A 13,234-nucleotide genomic window follows, 5' to 3' on the forward strand; every position below is an offset into this window, starting at 1 on the left:
CACTGTTGTGGCCTCTCCCGTTGCGGAGCACAGGCTCCGGATGCGCAGGCTCAGTGGCCGTGGCTCACGGGCCCAGCCGCTCCGCAGCACATGGGATCCTCCCGGACCGGGGCACGAACCCATGTCCCCTGCATCGTCAGGCGGACTCTCAACCACTGCGCCACCAGGGAAGCCCTGTCTTCAGGTATTTTTGAGTGAGTGCTGAGAAAGAAGATGGTGAGATAGTCCCTGTCTTCAGCAAGCTCACCGTGTGTGTCAGGGTTTAGCCGCATGAGTAGAAGACAGTTGCTGGGATCCCTTCCCTTGGTGCTCCTTTACCACAGGGATGAACCCGAAACATCCATTTCTTCTTTTAAAATTAATTTTTATTGGAGTATAGTTGCTTTACAATGCTGTATTAGTTTCAGGTGTACAGCAGAGTGAATCAGTTATACGTATACATATATCCACTCTCTTCTGGACCGAAGCATCCATTTCTTTCAAGGGCTTCCACGGTCTGCCTTTTCCAGCCCTCTAACCTCGGAATGATAATGATGAATATGAAGGAGAACCAATGGGGAGGGCTGGTCTTACTGTATGCCAGGCATTGTTCTCAGCCTACTATTTAGTATCCTCATTTAATAATGAGGAACAGAGAGGTTAATTTACTTGCTCAAGGTCACACAGGAAGTGGCCGAGTCTGGATTTGAACCCAGGCAGCTTGTTTTCACAGCCTAACCTGACCCCCATGAGGTCATGCCCCTCACACTCCTGTCAAATTGGGTGTCCTTGTCAACAATTTCCATGGGCCTGGCTTTGCATTTCCCCACTTCTGGGACTTTGTTCAAATCAGTCCTTTTCTAAAAGGCTTTTTTTTACTCCCTCTCCACTTCTAGAAATTCTGCCCGTCCTCCAGGAAGCTTCATTTGTTCACTTCAAGTGAAAGCAAACCTATTCATTTTCTTTGTTGCCGGGTTGGTTGTAGCTCTCATATGGCATCACTTCTGGCCTTGTGATGGGGGCCACGTGATGGGGTGGAGAGAACAGAATCTTTGGAACCAGACAGGCCTGAGTTCAAATCCCAGCTTTGTGGTTAAGGGTCAGATTTCCTCTGTGAGGTAATAGCACCTGTCTGGCAGAGTTATTGGTGAGGATTGAGATTATTAAAGCATCTGGTGTCCTCCTGGCCAGTAGTGGGAGCTCAGGAGGTGACAGCAACGATTTCTTGTAGGCATATTTTATTTCTTCGGAGCGTAAGCTCCTGGAAGGTGGGGGCCTGGTCTTGTCCTGGCCTCCCAGCCTGGGAAGGGACCAGACAGGTAGTGCCCGGTCAGGATTTGATGCTGCTGCTGGGAGTTTTATGTGGTGTGGACCTGGCTCTGGGGTGCCCTTGGATGAAATGTGCTCTGCCTCTGTCTGGCCCACATAGTTGAGCTTGGAGGGGGGGCACTGTGGACTCTGAAGGGAGGCTTCCAGGAGGAAAGGATATTGGAGCTCAGTCTTCCACAGTGGGAGGATTCACAGCTGGTGGGAAAGGGTGTCTTGGGAGTGGTGATGGGGCGTGCAAGCTCTGGTTAGCTATGTGCGCCGGGCTGTCCGATGGAATGGAGGACTTTCTCTCCTGAGTGTCTGTGGAATCTGCCCTCCACACAGCACCTTAGCTGCTTCTTACCTTTATAAAGCAGTTCTTTCCTGCCTGAAAGATCTAGATCAGTTGTCATCTCCTGTAAGTTCTCTGATGGTCCAGGCTGGATCGTGCTTGTCTCCTCTGTGGGTCCTCCCCCAGCATCCGATGCTGCCTCTGTCACAGCGCTGTCGTGTAGTTATCTTTTGGGTCCACCGTCCCCACTCAGCTGTGAACTCACTGGGGCAGGGCCCTCACTCATCTCTGTATCCTCAGTGTCGGGCACAGGTACCCGGGAGGAGGACTGTAAATATTTAATATGAATTACCAGTGAGATGGAAAGGAAGAAACATTTGGGTCACGTAGGAGATGCCAGGCTCTGATATTTGAACTTAATTTCGTACGATTGATGGGTTTTGACCTAGGGAGTACCATTTCACAAGAGGCTTCTTACGTGGTGGCCGAGTGCAGAGGGGTCAGTGAGGGGAGGGGACTGAAGGCGGGTCCATCAGTTACAAGCCTGTCCTGCATCGTGATTCTCGTGCTTGTTCAGCTGTGTGTCGGATAACTAGATGTCTCTTTATTTGGAAAGATGAAACCCCCCCACTGCCACATACTCCACAGCTTTTTAGGTGTAGCAATAAGATTTGCCTGAGAGATGGGAGAGTGTTTCCATGACGTGCTTCCTAAGCTTCTGGAATAGCCTGACAGATGGTACCCTCTCACCTGTGTGAAGGCAGATTCCACCAAGAAATTCAATGCATCAGTTGTATCAACGATCTCCCTATGAGTCCCACAGTAACAATTTGTCACTTGGTTTTAAAGAACTCTGTGGTGGAAGCGAAATGAGTGGAGTACAGTTGTTGAGTCATTACAAGCTCCCCAAAGCATCTCTGGTTTGAAGAAGGGGAGCCAAGGGTTGCTGGTGGCATCCGGGTCACGGACTCCATCTGTGGTCCTGGACTTTGTCAGGAATCGAGGAGAGTTTTTTTGCTGGTTTTAAGATGAGTTTACGGTTAGGTGAGCCAGAATGCTTGAAGCCTGTGCTGGGCCAGTTGTAGTCCCTGAGGCACGTGCCTCTGAAGAACGACGGTAAATGTGAAGCAGATGTTGCGTTATTGCTTGCCTGCCTAGCGCGTGTAGAGCCCTGAGCTCTTTGGAAGGCTACGCTGGGGCAGACGGCCCATCCTTAGGGTCTAAGGGCCAAAGTCGTATCATTAACTGAACATTAGTAAGCAGCCCTGTGCAGGTGTGAGAGGAAAACGCCAAGTGAGTTCTTCTTCTAAGGTACACTCATCCATGCCCGTTCATGTGGGACTTGGAATGTCAGGGTCTTGGAATCTGACCAGTCAGGGGTATCAGATGTAGATTCCCCCCTTGAGGCGGGATGCAGAGGACAGAGACGGGGAGCCCTTGAGAGCATCCCCTGGGGTGGAGGCCTGTCAACCTCTCCCTACCTCTTGGGGGGTCCAGATATCATACCAGTTTCGGTCGCGATGGAACCAGAGGATGGAGATGTAGATTTGTGGTGGGGCAGCTGTGAGAATGTCTCCATTGCCCTTGCTTCACCGAAACAGTAAAGTAGGTGAGAGTGGGAAGTGGGGAGAGTGGGAGAGTGGGAACATTAGACCTCCTGGATTTCACGTCTTTACCGTCAAACGGAGATCCGGACACTGTGCCCGTAGGGTTGTTGTGAGGCCTGAAGAAGACGGTGGCTACCGAGGAACCGCCCTCAGCACCCATTCCCGGAGCCCATGCACCCTGCGTGGTGCTGGTGCCCAGGGCCCGGCCCGGTGGGTGGAGAGGGAGCCCTGGCAGCCACCCAGCTGGCCTGGGGAGCTTGTGGGTGGGAACCACAAGATACAGAGCAGATGTGCGTGTCTCCCGTGATCTTTTCCTCCACACGGTGGTGTTTGAGAACTTTTCCTTTTATGAGTAGTTTTGAAAATGGTACGTGTGGGTGCAGTTTAATTATAGCCTCATCTTTCCACTGCTGCCGTAGGAGGCTTGTTTTTCCTTTAGCCACGCGTTCGTTTCTTCAACGGGCTCCTCCCCGTCTGCAGTTTCCAGCGTTCTGAAGTATCTTTAAACTAAAGTTGTTCATCTCTGAAATCTGGGCTCACATGTTCCTTTGAAGCAGCGCATGATGACACGCAGGGGGCGCAGAGCATTGTCCCCGGCTGCGTTCTGAGCCACTTACTTTGTTTTCTTCTGTCTTTTCTTCTAGTCATTCCCCCTGCTGCAGGCACCAGCTTTTTTAGCCGCACTCACAGCCTCCTTGTCCTAGGAACCCCGCTTCTGAGAGCCTTTCCGGAGGAGAGAGTTTCAGTGTAGATAGAGCTGTATGCACAAAGAAGTTTATTTTATTTATTTTTTAAAAGTGAAAAATTGGAGAGGGCCTAGACATCAGCTAGGGAACTGGCAGAAACTGGACCATGTCCACCTCCAAGGGAATATTCACGTACTCATTAAACATGCCGTTACTAAGGCAAATTTGGTAAGTGAAATGCTCATAATAAAGGCCAAAGTGAAAAATTAAGTCGTGATACAGTGTCACCCATGTCAAAATGCGTGGAAGAAAAGAATGGAAGGAAAGCCAGTAACACGTCTGTGGTGGGTACCTGGAGGGTAGCGATCTTCTTTCTCTTAATTCTGTTACCCGTTTCCTATAACAAGCCTGTATTCTGTTAGTATCAGAGTTTTAGAGAAGGAAGAAGAGCCTCTGCACCCAGCAGCGCCTTTGTGATTGCTTTTTAGATTCAGTGCCATCACCTTCCTCCTGGAACTAGCGCCAGAGCAGTGATAAAGGAGGAGTCTAGAGTCTGAGTGGTATTCTTGGTAATCCTACTTTAAATATCCGGGACTGTTATGAAGAGTGTTTAAACAAATGGATGAGGAAGAAATTGTTAGGGAGCACTTTTTTTTTGTTTTTTTTAATGTTTTCCTTCTTGATGTTATCTCTGCTTCCAGGAAATTCAGTTGAAGCGGAAACGAGCACCCAGAAGGAACTGAGAGAGAGGTGAGTGTGTGGCCTTTTGGTAAGAAGACGTCATGGGTTAGGTTTGTCTGCCAGCGTTTTGAGTGTTCTGCTCCCTCCTGTTCTATTAGTTTCCTGCGTCTTGTAAATAAAGCAAAAATACCTGTGAAGCTGACAGTGGTCATACAAAACCAGAAGTTCACGCCGTATGTCCCGCAGCCTTCATTCATTTGCATTAGGTTGCTCCTGGCGTTTCTGTCGGGTGATTTGACCCAGATGACACATTCCTTCTGTTGGCTCCTGGATACTTGCAGGATGAATTCCAGTCTCCTGAGCCTGACCCATCTTTCCTTTTCATCGTGTACCCCGTGCTTCAGTCTTAATCTTCGTTTTGATTGTTCTCCAGGCCACGCCTGTACACAAGCGGTACACTGCCTTCTTCTGCTTATAATTTAAAAATCCTTCTTCAGAGTCAGTTCACATGGAAACGGACCTTGCTCTCCCCGACACCCCCGTCTCTCCACTGCATCCCCGCATCAGTGATCCTTCCTATAGCAGTTGGCACATAATTACACTCTAGCACTTACCACATGGTATTATAATATTTTCTGCATTTATCTTTCCGTGCCCAGGATTCCTTGAAAGAGGTAAGGAGACAGCATTAACTAGGTATGGTATGTGCCAGCTGCTGCCCTAGGCGTTCACATCCGTTATTTCTGACCCTACAAGGTGAGCATTATTGTTCCCAGTTTAGGATGAGGACCTTCAGGGTCAGAGTTGCATACTTGCCATTAAGAGGCAGAACTGGGATTTGAACTTGAACCTGTTATGCTCCAGCACCTGGGCTGTTATTGTTATTGCACATTGCCTTTTGAGGGCAAAGACTTCTTTAATATCTGCACACCTGCTCTAGCCCCAGCTATCTGGCATGTGGTTGGAATTTTTTAAAAATGTTCATGGAATAAATGGATTGCAAGCACTCTTAGCTTGCCTCTGTGGCCAACTGGAAACGTCAGGGTCTCGCCCTCCTCTGTTGACTTGTTCAAGGTTCTGACTGTCGTTAGTGCCATTGCTGTTTCCCTCATCTTTGGAGCTGCGACCCTTTGGACTCCTGGGGGCAAAATAAAGAAATAAAGACCAGTCTGGGGTGCAGAGTTTCAGATTTTACTGGCATCGTGAAGGCCTCCAGCATCGTTAGGGTGGGCAGGCAGGGAGGTATCACAGCTCTTCACTGGAGGGCATTTTACTCAGGGCTTCTGTAAGTTTAGAAGAAACTTTCCTCTCCCACTGCGGTATTCGCAAGACCCTTCCCAGTTCAACCCTCCACTTCTGTCCTGATAATAACGGTGGGTCATGTCCCACCGGCAGGCTGCGGAGAGGGCAGTAAGGGCCTCCCCGAGTGGAGATGGTCTTCGCTGAGATCTGAAGCACGAGGCTCCGGGACGTGGCTTGTTGGAAGAGTGTCCCCCCTCGAGGTGACGGAGACACGACCCCTTTGAGCTGCGTGGCTGGTGCATGGAACGTGAGGCTAGAGAGGCAGGCAGGGCTGCCTTGGGCTGGTCCTCAGATACTGCCTTAAGAGCCCAAATCCTGTTCTACAGGAAGAGGGGAGTCTTTGAAGGAGAGTAAGCTGGGACTAGACATGATCCGATTGGCCATCTTGAAAGCCGACCGTGGTTGCTTGGAGAATGGCAGGGAGCCTCTTCTGGCCTTCCTCAGCCACGTGTCACCCTTCCCTTTCTGGCAGGTTTGTTTCTGTTCCTTCTGTTCTGCTGTTTTCAGCTGTAGGCTTAGTGCTCACGCTAATTAAATGTGTGCCCTCGGCCCCTTCTGCACTCTGCAAGGCAGCAGCAAGCCATCGCATCCATCACGCTGTCTGAGCACAACTGCATCTGCTGTTTACCTGTTAGTGGATGCGCTGCAGCTTTAAGTCCTCTGCTCTTGTCTGAGTTCATGAATAATGAGACAAGAAGGAATAGGAAAAAGTGGGAGAAAAAAGAGCTTAAATTAAGGAGCTTATCTGTAATGGGGATTCACGTGGGCTCTTCACAGAGTTCAGGGTGGTTTTCCTCCCGGCTTAGGTGGCCCTTGGGTAATACAGGTCACTAACCAGATGATTGCCTCAATGGTGATACCGGAATCTGCTTGCGGACCGTGAGGGTTTTGAGGTTTTTAAACCCGCAAGTCCACCTCGTGGGTTTGGGTTGGCCCCCCACGTTCTCCTGGGGCCTTGGAGCCAGACAGACGTGGATTCAGATGTGTGCGCTGCCACGTACAAGCTGTGAGACTGTGGGCAAGGTTCTGATGCGCCTCCGTCCCCGCAGCTCTAAATGAGGATGGTCCTCCCTACCTCAGAGGGATTCTGTGAGGACCAAGGAGGACCGTCTGCGTAAAATGCCTGGTACAGAGCGGCCAGTTGATACGCAGCTGCCGCTGACTCATGCCCTCTCTCAGGGTCCCTCCACTACCAGCCAGACGGTGGCTCCCCCTCCTTCACTGGCTCCACGTCAAGCCCACTGAGCCCTCTTTGTGTTTGTTTTTAGAGTATCCTTGCTAAAAAATGCTCTAGGGAAACAAAAAGCCTCCAGAACACCATTGCAAATGTGGGTAGATTACAAAGAGCCAGTCATCTTAAGTGTTCTTAAGTCATGGTCCTGGTTTGGGATCTTAGTGTGGAAAATGATTTCTCTTTCAATCCCGATGGTCAAGGACTGAGGAAGACAACTTAAGCTACCAACACATTCTCCCTGAGTCTCCTGCGCCCTCAGCCTCACGCGCGCTGTCCGACGGTCACATGCTGTCCAACTGTCACGTGCTGTCCGACTGTGAAATGTCCGCAAAGTCCTCCTCACGAGACCAGAAGCAAGACAGCGAGACCGAGAAGACTTCGGTCCTGGCAAACAACGTTTCTCAAGGTAAGCCAAGCTTCACTGAGCGTCGTAAACCTAGCCAGAGTTTCCTGCTTTGAACGATAGTTTGCTGTCTTGCCTTCGTACTAAAGCAGAGTATAGTGACATTGGAATAGTTACCAGGTGAGAGGAGATCCTGCGAGGGCCCAGGCCCATTGTTAAGAGTTATCCTTCATCACCGGGGAAAGCTACGGTTGTTGAAAGTGTTGGAGATTGGGAAAAAGTCCTTTTTATTTTTTAATGATGACGTGTTACATGCCTTGCCATTCCTTATCTGGCAGACTGGAAAGCACTGGGGTTATGGATCAGGTCTAGGTCTGGCCCATTTCTTGCTGTCTCTTTCGAGCTCTTCCTAAGGTGGTGTCGCTTTGAGGACCGTTGCTTTGAACTGTACAGGGCCCCTGTTTGGAGATTTTGAATTCAGTAAATCTGCTGTGTTTCTCTTTAGTGTGACCCTCGGCCCTTTCCATCAGCCCCTTGTCCTGCCTCTGGGCACAGAGCCGTGGGCTCAGTTGGCAGAATCAGCCTCCCGTGACCCCACCTGCCTCTGAGCTCCCCTTTACCCCTTCTGTGTTTGCAGTCTTGATTGCCTCCTGTTGGGCATTAGGTAGGGCTTACTGTCCATAAGTTCAAGGACTGGTATAGACCAGAACAGACAGACCTTTTCCAGTAAAAGGCTGGATACTGTGTGCCTCAGGCTTTGCAGAGCATATGGTCTCCGTTGCAGTTACTCAGTCGTGCTGTCGCAGCATAATGCAGCTGTAGAAAATACGTAAATGCGTGAGTGTGGGTATGTTTCAATAAAACTTTATTTACCAAAACAGGTGGTGGGTGGATTTGACACAGGGGCCATAGTTTTCTGAGCCCTGGTATAGCCTCTGGACCTCAGCTGACATCCTCTGGTCTCTCCTTTTTCCAGTGGGTTGTTTGCAAGGTGCCCAGAATGGACCCAGGGAACAAATCAGACACCTCCCTGCTAAAAACTCTTTGTTGACACCAGATCACATTAGAACCAGGGTTTCAAAATTTTTAAATCTATTTTTTTAGCAGCAGCAATCCCCCCTCCCTTTTCTTTTTTTCAGATGAAACTGAATATATGTAAAAGATATATAAAAGATACACCTTTTTCCCAAAGGAGTGGAGCCTTTATCCCCAGTGGCGCCTCCGAGGCTCCTTTAGGATACACAGGGACCAGGGGAGCATGGTTTGGAATCAGACCTCGAGCATGAAGTGTACACGTTTGATGTAACGCAGGTATCAGCTGGGGTCCTCCAGTAACCAGTTACCTAGATGTGCTTTCTTTGGGTTCGTGGCCGTATCCCTCTGCAGTTTCTGTGAGTTTCTGTGTACTTGGTTCCTCTCAGTTATTTCTGGCTCTACTCTCTGCCTTCTCCTGCTTTGGGTTAGACCATGGATTGTTTCCCTGTCCCTTGTGCTGCCTCCTGCTGCCCGAGACCACTCTCACAGGGCCTTTGTGGGAGGAGCAGACTGAGGTGTCAGGGACTAGAGGGGCGGGGTTTACAATGCGCCAAGCCTGATCGTTGACGGGCTATTTGTGATCCCTGTTCTTTAAGACCCTCCTGCTACGGTGGTACCAGGCACTTCCTCTTTCTCCCCCAGCCTGCCCTCCTTTTTCTCACTCTAGGCCCCATCCGCCACCCCAGCCTTGGTTTATTTCCAGTGTAGAACCATCTTTTACTTCTCAGTCCTCTGAGGACCTATGACCTTGGGCTTCTCAAGTGGATTATCCGGCACTTTCCCGAATGGGGACAGTGCTCTCTGGAGCTGTCCTAATTAACCCACTGTTAGCTTTTTTGGGTTTGTTTCTCTTCAGACTTTTGGTCTCTGCATCTGTTTTTCCTTTTGTCACGCTTATAATCTGAGCAGAAAGATAATTTAGTACTTGTCCTTTTTTCACTTAGCATTATATCATAAGTTTTCTGACGTGTTACATAACATCATTTTCAGTGGCTTTGAAATAGTCCGTTGAATGGCTGAACTGCAGTTTTCCTTATGTTCCCCTGTTGCTGAACATTTAAGTCATTTTCTAAAATTTCACAATTGTGAACAGTGCTGCAGGGAGTAGCTTTGAACATAAAGCTTTCCCCTTATTCTGGGGCATTTTCCTAACCTAGATTCTATAAATTGGAACTACTCGGCAAAGATATTTATACCGTCGCTTGTGGTGGCTGCTGCTTGCAGGATTTATGGGTTTAGAGAGGCGGCGTTTGTCAGAAGGGTATTATTGTAAGAGGGACAGATATTTTTCTCCTGTGTTAAGATGAGTATAGTATTTCTTTCTGCCCAGTTAGGGCTGCATAATTAACAAGCGGTGTCCAATTCGACCGGGAATGTTTCCTTAAGGCCAAGGGATGATTCCAGCTTCCAGCCAGTCTCAGTAGAAGATGTGTTGTACCGATCGCTGCTGAGGGTTTTTGCCCCAGAAGCCGGCAGTATGTGACGTGGATAAACCAGGAAGGAAGGCTGCAGTCAGAACAGATAAGTTCCTGACTCACTGAGACCTGACTGGCCGCTGGAAGATTTGCGGGGCAGCAAGGCAGGAACGGGAGGTGTGTTGCCGTGCTGCTTCAGTTTACTGCAGGCGGGGTCCACAGACAGTCCGCCAAATGACTTGCTGCACTCCTGGCATTCATAGGAGATAGCTGAAGATCTGGGAATTAAGTCATCCCATAAACATTCAAATTCATGGCAGAATTACTATTTAATTAGGAAAAGATCTGTAACATTGTGATACTTTTAAATGAAAGTCATTTTGGAGGAATTAAAACTGGGTCATAACATTAGTATAATGTTTTAAAACAAACATTACCAAGACAAAACCGAGTATCCCCTAATTGATGAATTAAAGACATTAGTTTTGCCTTTGGATACTTAATGTGATTATGCTGTAAACACTGATACTAGAAACCTACCTCTGGACTGGAACTGCACTTCCTCCTTTCTTTGTTAAAGTGAGCTGTGGCAGAGGCTGAGAAATTAAAAGCATGCTCATTTTAGAAAATTCAGAAATTTTAAATTTCTATATATTGTTAAATATTATGTTAAGATATAGTATTAAAGTTTTGAGAAGCCTAAGATCTACCACCTAAAGGCGACCTCTGTTAATATTTAGGTGTATTTCCTTCTTTTCCATACATGTGTCTTTCCTGTCTGCAGATTTTTAAACAGAGTTGTGATTATGCTGAATAACCCATTTTGTATCTGTATTTTTTCATGATATTATATGGTCTTCATAATATAATTTTAATAGCTGTGTAACATTGCATCATAAGGGATGTAAAGCAGTTAATGTAATCATTTGCGTTATTTTCAGTTCTGACTGTTATAAATAGTGCTGAGATGAACCTTTCCAAACATTCTGACAAATGATTGTCAGTATCTCCGGTGATCTCTTTAAATAGATTCCTAGAAGTAGAATTATTTGGTAAAAATAAATTGGAAAGAACCTTTCTAAGGCTAATGACAAAAATAGTCCCCAGAGTCATACACGTTTATACTCGTGCTAACAGGATGTATTCCTGGAGAGCACCCTTCTTACCATTCTCACCAGTGTTGGGATTATTGTTTTGCCTTGTTTTTAAGTCTTGAATTAGTAAGTGATAAATGGTTAACATATTCCTCTCAAAGGATTAGTCTCAAAAATATCTGAGTTCGTTATGAAGGTGGCTTAATCAACTCTCAGGCAATTCAGGCGAACTTGAAAGTGATCTTTTAGTTTCCCTGAAAGGAAGATTTTAAATTAATATTTGATATTTAGAAGAATAAAAGGCTGTATTAGAGTTAGCATTAAAATTGTATGGTGTGTAATTTTTCCATGTGATATAAAGTATCTTCTTTGTAGGGGGCTGCAGAGAATCATCACAGACTGGCTGTGGGCTGTGGGCAGTAGCTCTGCCTCCCCAGGCCTCAGGAAGACTCTCTTAACATATCCAGTACTATTTAGAATTTCAAGATCACTGCGTAGTCTATAAATTATTCAGTTTGTTGGGGGCTTCAGACTTTAAATTAAAAATGTCCTCCTTCCTGTAGACTTACTAATGGAACATATACAAGAAATTCGAAGTTTGAGAAAACGTTTAGAAGAATCTATTAAAACAAATGAGAAGCTACGGAGACAGCTGGAGCGACAAGGCTCTGAAATTGACCAAGGTAAGGTGGACCTTCCCAAAGGGCGGTGAGGGCTTCCTTTGTGGCGCATTTGCCTGGATAAGTGCGCTGTGTATTGGGAAGAGCTTTGGACTTGTGGCCAGAGAGATTTCAGTTCAAATCCTGACTTTGCTGTTTACTTCACCTTGCTGACTCTCAGTTACAGTAATTTATCTGTTAAATGAGGATAATAATTCCCATTTTATTCTGGTGGCGATGAGAATTAAGTGCGCTAACTTAAGCGGAGTGTCCCATAGTCCCTGGTGCAGAACAAGTACTTGATAAATGTTCGTTTCCCGGTCATTGGAGGAGTCTGCCAGCCTCTGGCATTGTGAATTGTGGTTGCCTCCTCATTTGACTCTAGAAGCTGAAGCAAAATAGATAGGTATGTTAAAATAAAACAAAGCAGTAGGGCTTCCCTGGTGGCGCAGTGGTTGAGAGTCCGCCTGACGATGCAGGGGACACGGGTTCGTGCCCCAGTCCGGGAGGATCCCACATGCCGCGGAGCGGCTGGGCCAGTGAGCCATGGCCGCTGAGCCTGCGCGTCTGGAGCCTGTGCTCCGCAACGGGAGAGGCCACAACAGTGAGAGGCCCGTGTACCGCAAAAAAAAAAAAAAAAAAAGTATTTTGTCTTTTTGTTAATAATGCATTTTGGCAATCTGGTAACTCCCACGTGCCAATCACGAGGTCCCCAGTGTTCTTACATAACCACAGTTAGCTCAGAATGGACTATTCTTCCATGCGAAGCTTAAAAATACATATTTTTTTCCCATAGGCAAGACATTCATGTGGTTCAAAAATTAATATCACCATTCTGTACCCATTAGTCCTGTTCTCCCTTCTCTCCTCCCACTTTTGTTAGTTTTCTTCTCTATCCTTACAGTCTTAATGCAGATACAGATGTATATTCTTATTGTCTCCTTCACCTGCCGGAAAGGTAGAATGCTTTATATCACTGCTCTGTTCCTTCTTTCATTGAATAATCTATTTTGGTCATCTTTCCTTGCTGCTCCAAAGAGAGTGTCCTCCCTCTGGTCAGAATATATCTTGAGAGCAGCTCTGTGCACCAGGAAAAGCCTGAGTTTGTTTGGGAGCCGGACTGGCCTGGGTAGGGACCCAGCTCTTCTGCTGATGAGCTCCGTGACTTTGGGCAAGTCACCTCTCCCTTCCAGGCTTCATTATCTTACAAAACGGGGTCATTGTGAGATTAAATGAGACAGTGTTATACATAGGGCCTTGCTCAGTGCCTCACCCAAGAGATGGTGGTTTTCTTCATCATCATCAGTTTTATTTTGTATAACATTATTCGTTTAACATTGCAAAGCTCTAAGCTCTGCTCCGGGTGGGGACACTAATGTCGTTGCCATTTCTAGGGATGAGATAACCGAGTTCTAGAAAGATGTAGTCAGTGGCAGCACTTGCTTCTTTGCACCCCTCGTCACTGCATTCTAGCCCATCATAGCCTTCAGCCTAGAAGGACATCTTTTCAAAGTACCATATATGCCGTAGCTTGCAAGGTAAACAGAAAGGTTCCATCTCTCTCTCTCTCCCTCCTCCCCCTCCCCTCCTCCCCCCAAC

At 47.4% G+C, this 13,234-nt stretch overlaps 1 protein-coding gene across 2 annotated transcripts in view; it reads left to right on the forward strand.

Moving 5' to 3' along the window:
- Positions 1–13,234, forward strand: part of CDK5RAP2 (CDK5 regulatory subunit associated protein 2) — a 180,829-nt gene that overhangs the window by 146,119 nt on the left and 21,476 nt on the right. For both annotated transcript variants that reach the window (XM_060014248.1, XM_060014249.1), the window contains 3 exons: positions 4,574–4,622; positions 7,290–7,495; positions 11,540–11,659. In XM_060014248.1, coding sequence (XP_059870231.1) covers positions 4,574–4,622; positions 7,290–7,495; positions 11,540–11,659 — 375 coding nt within the window. The remainder of the gene's footprint in view (positions 1–4,573; positions 4,623–7,289; positions 7,496–11,539; positions 11,660–13,234) is intronic.

Source organism: Delphinus delphis, chromosome 6, assembly GCF_949987515.2.
Source record: "Delphinus delphis chromosome 6, mDelDel1.2, whole genome shotgun sequence".
In the NCBI taxonomy this organism is placed as follows: Eukaryota; Metazoa; Chordata; class Mammalia; order Artiodactyla; family Delphinidae; genus Delphinus; species Delphinus delphis.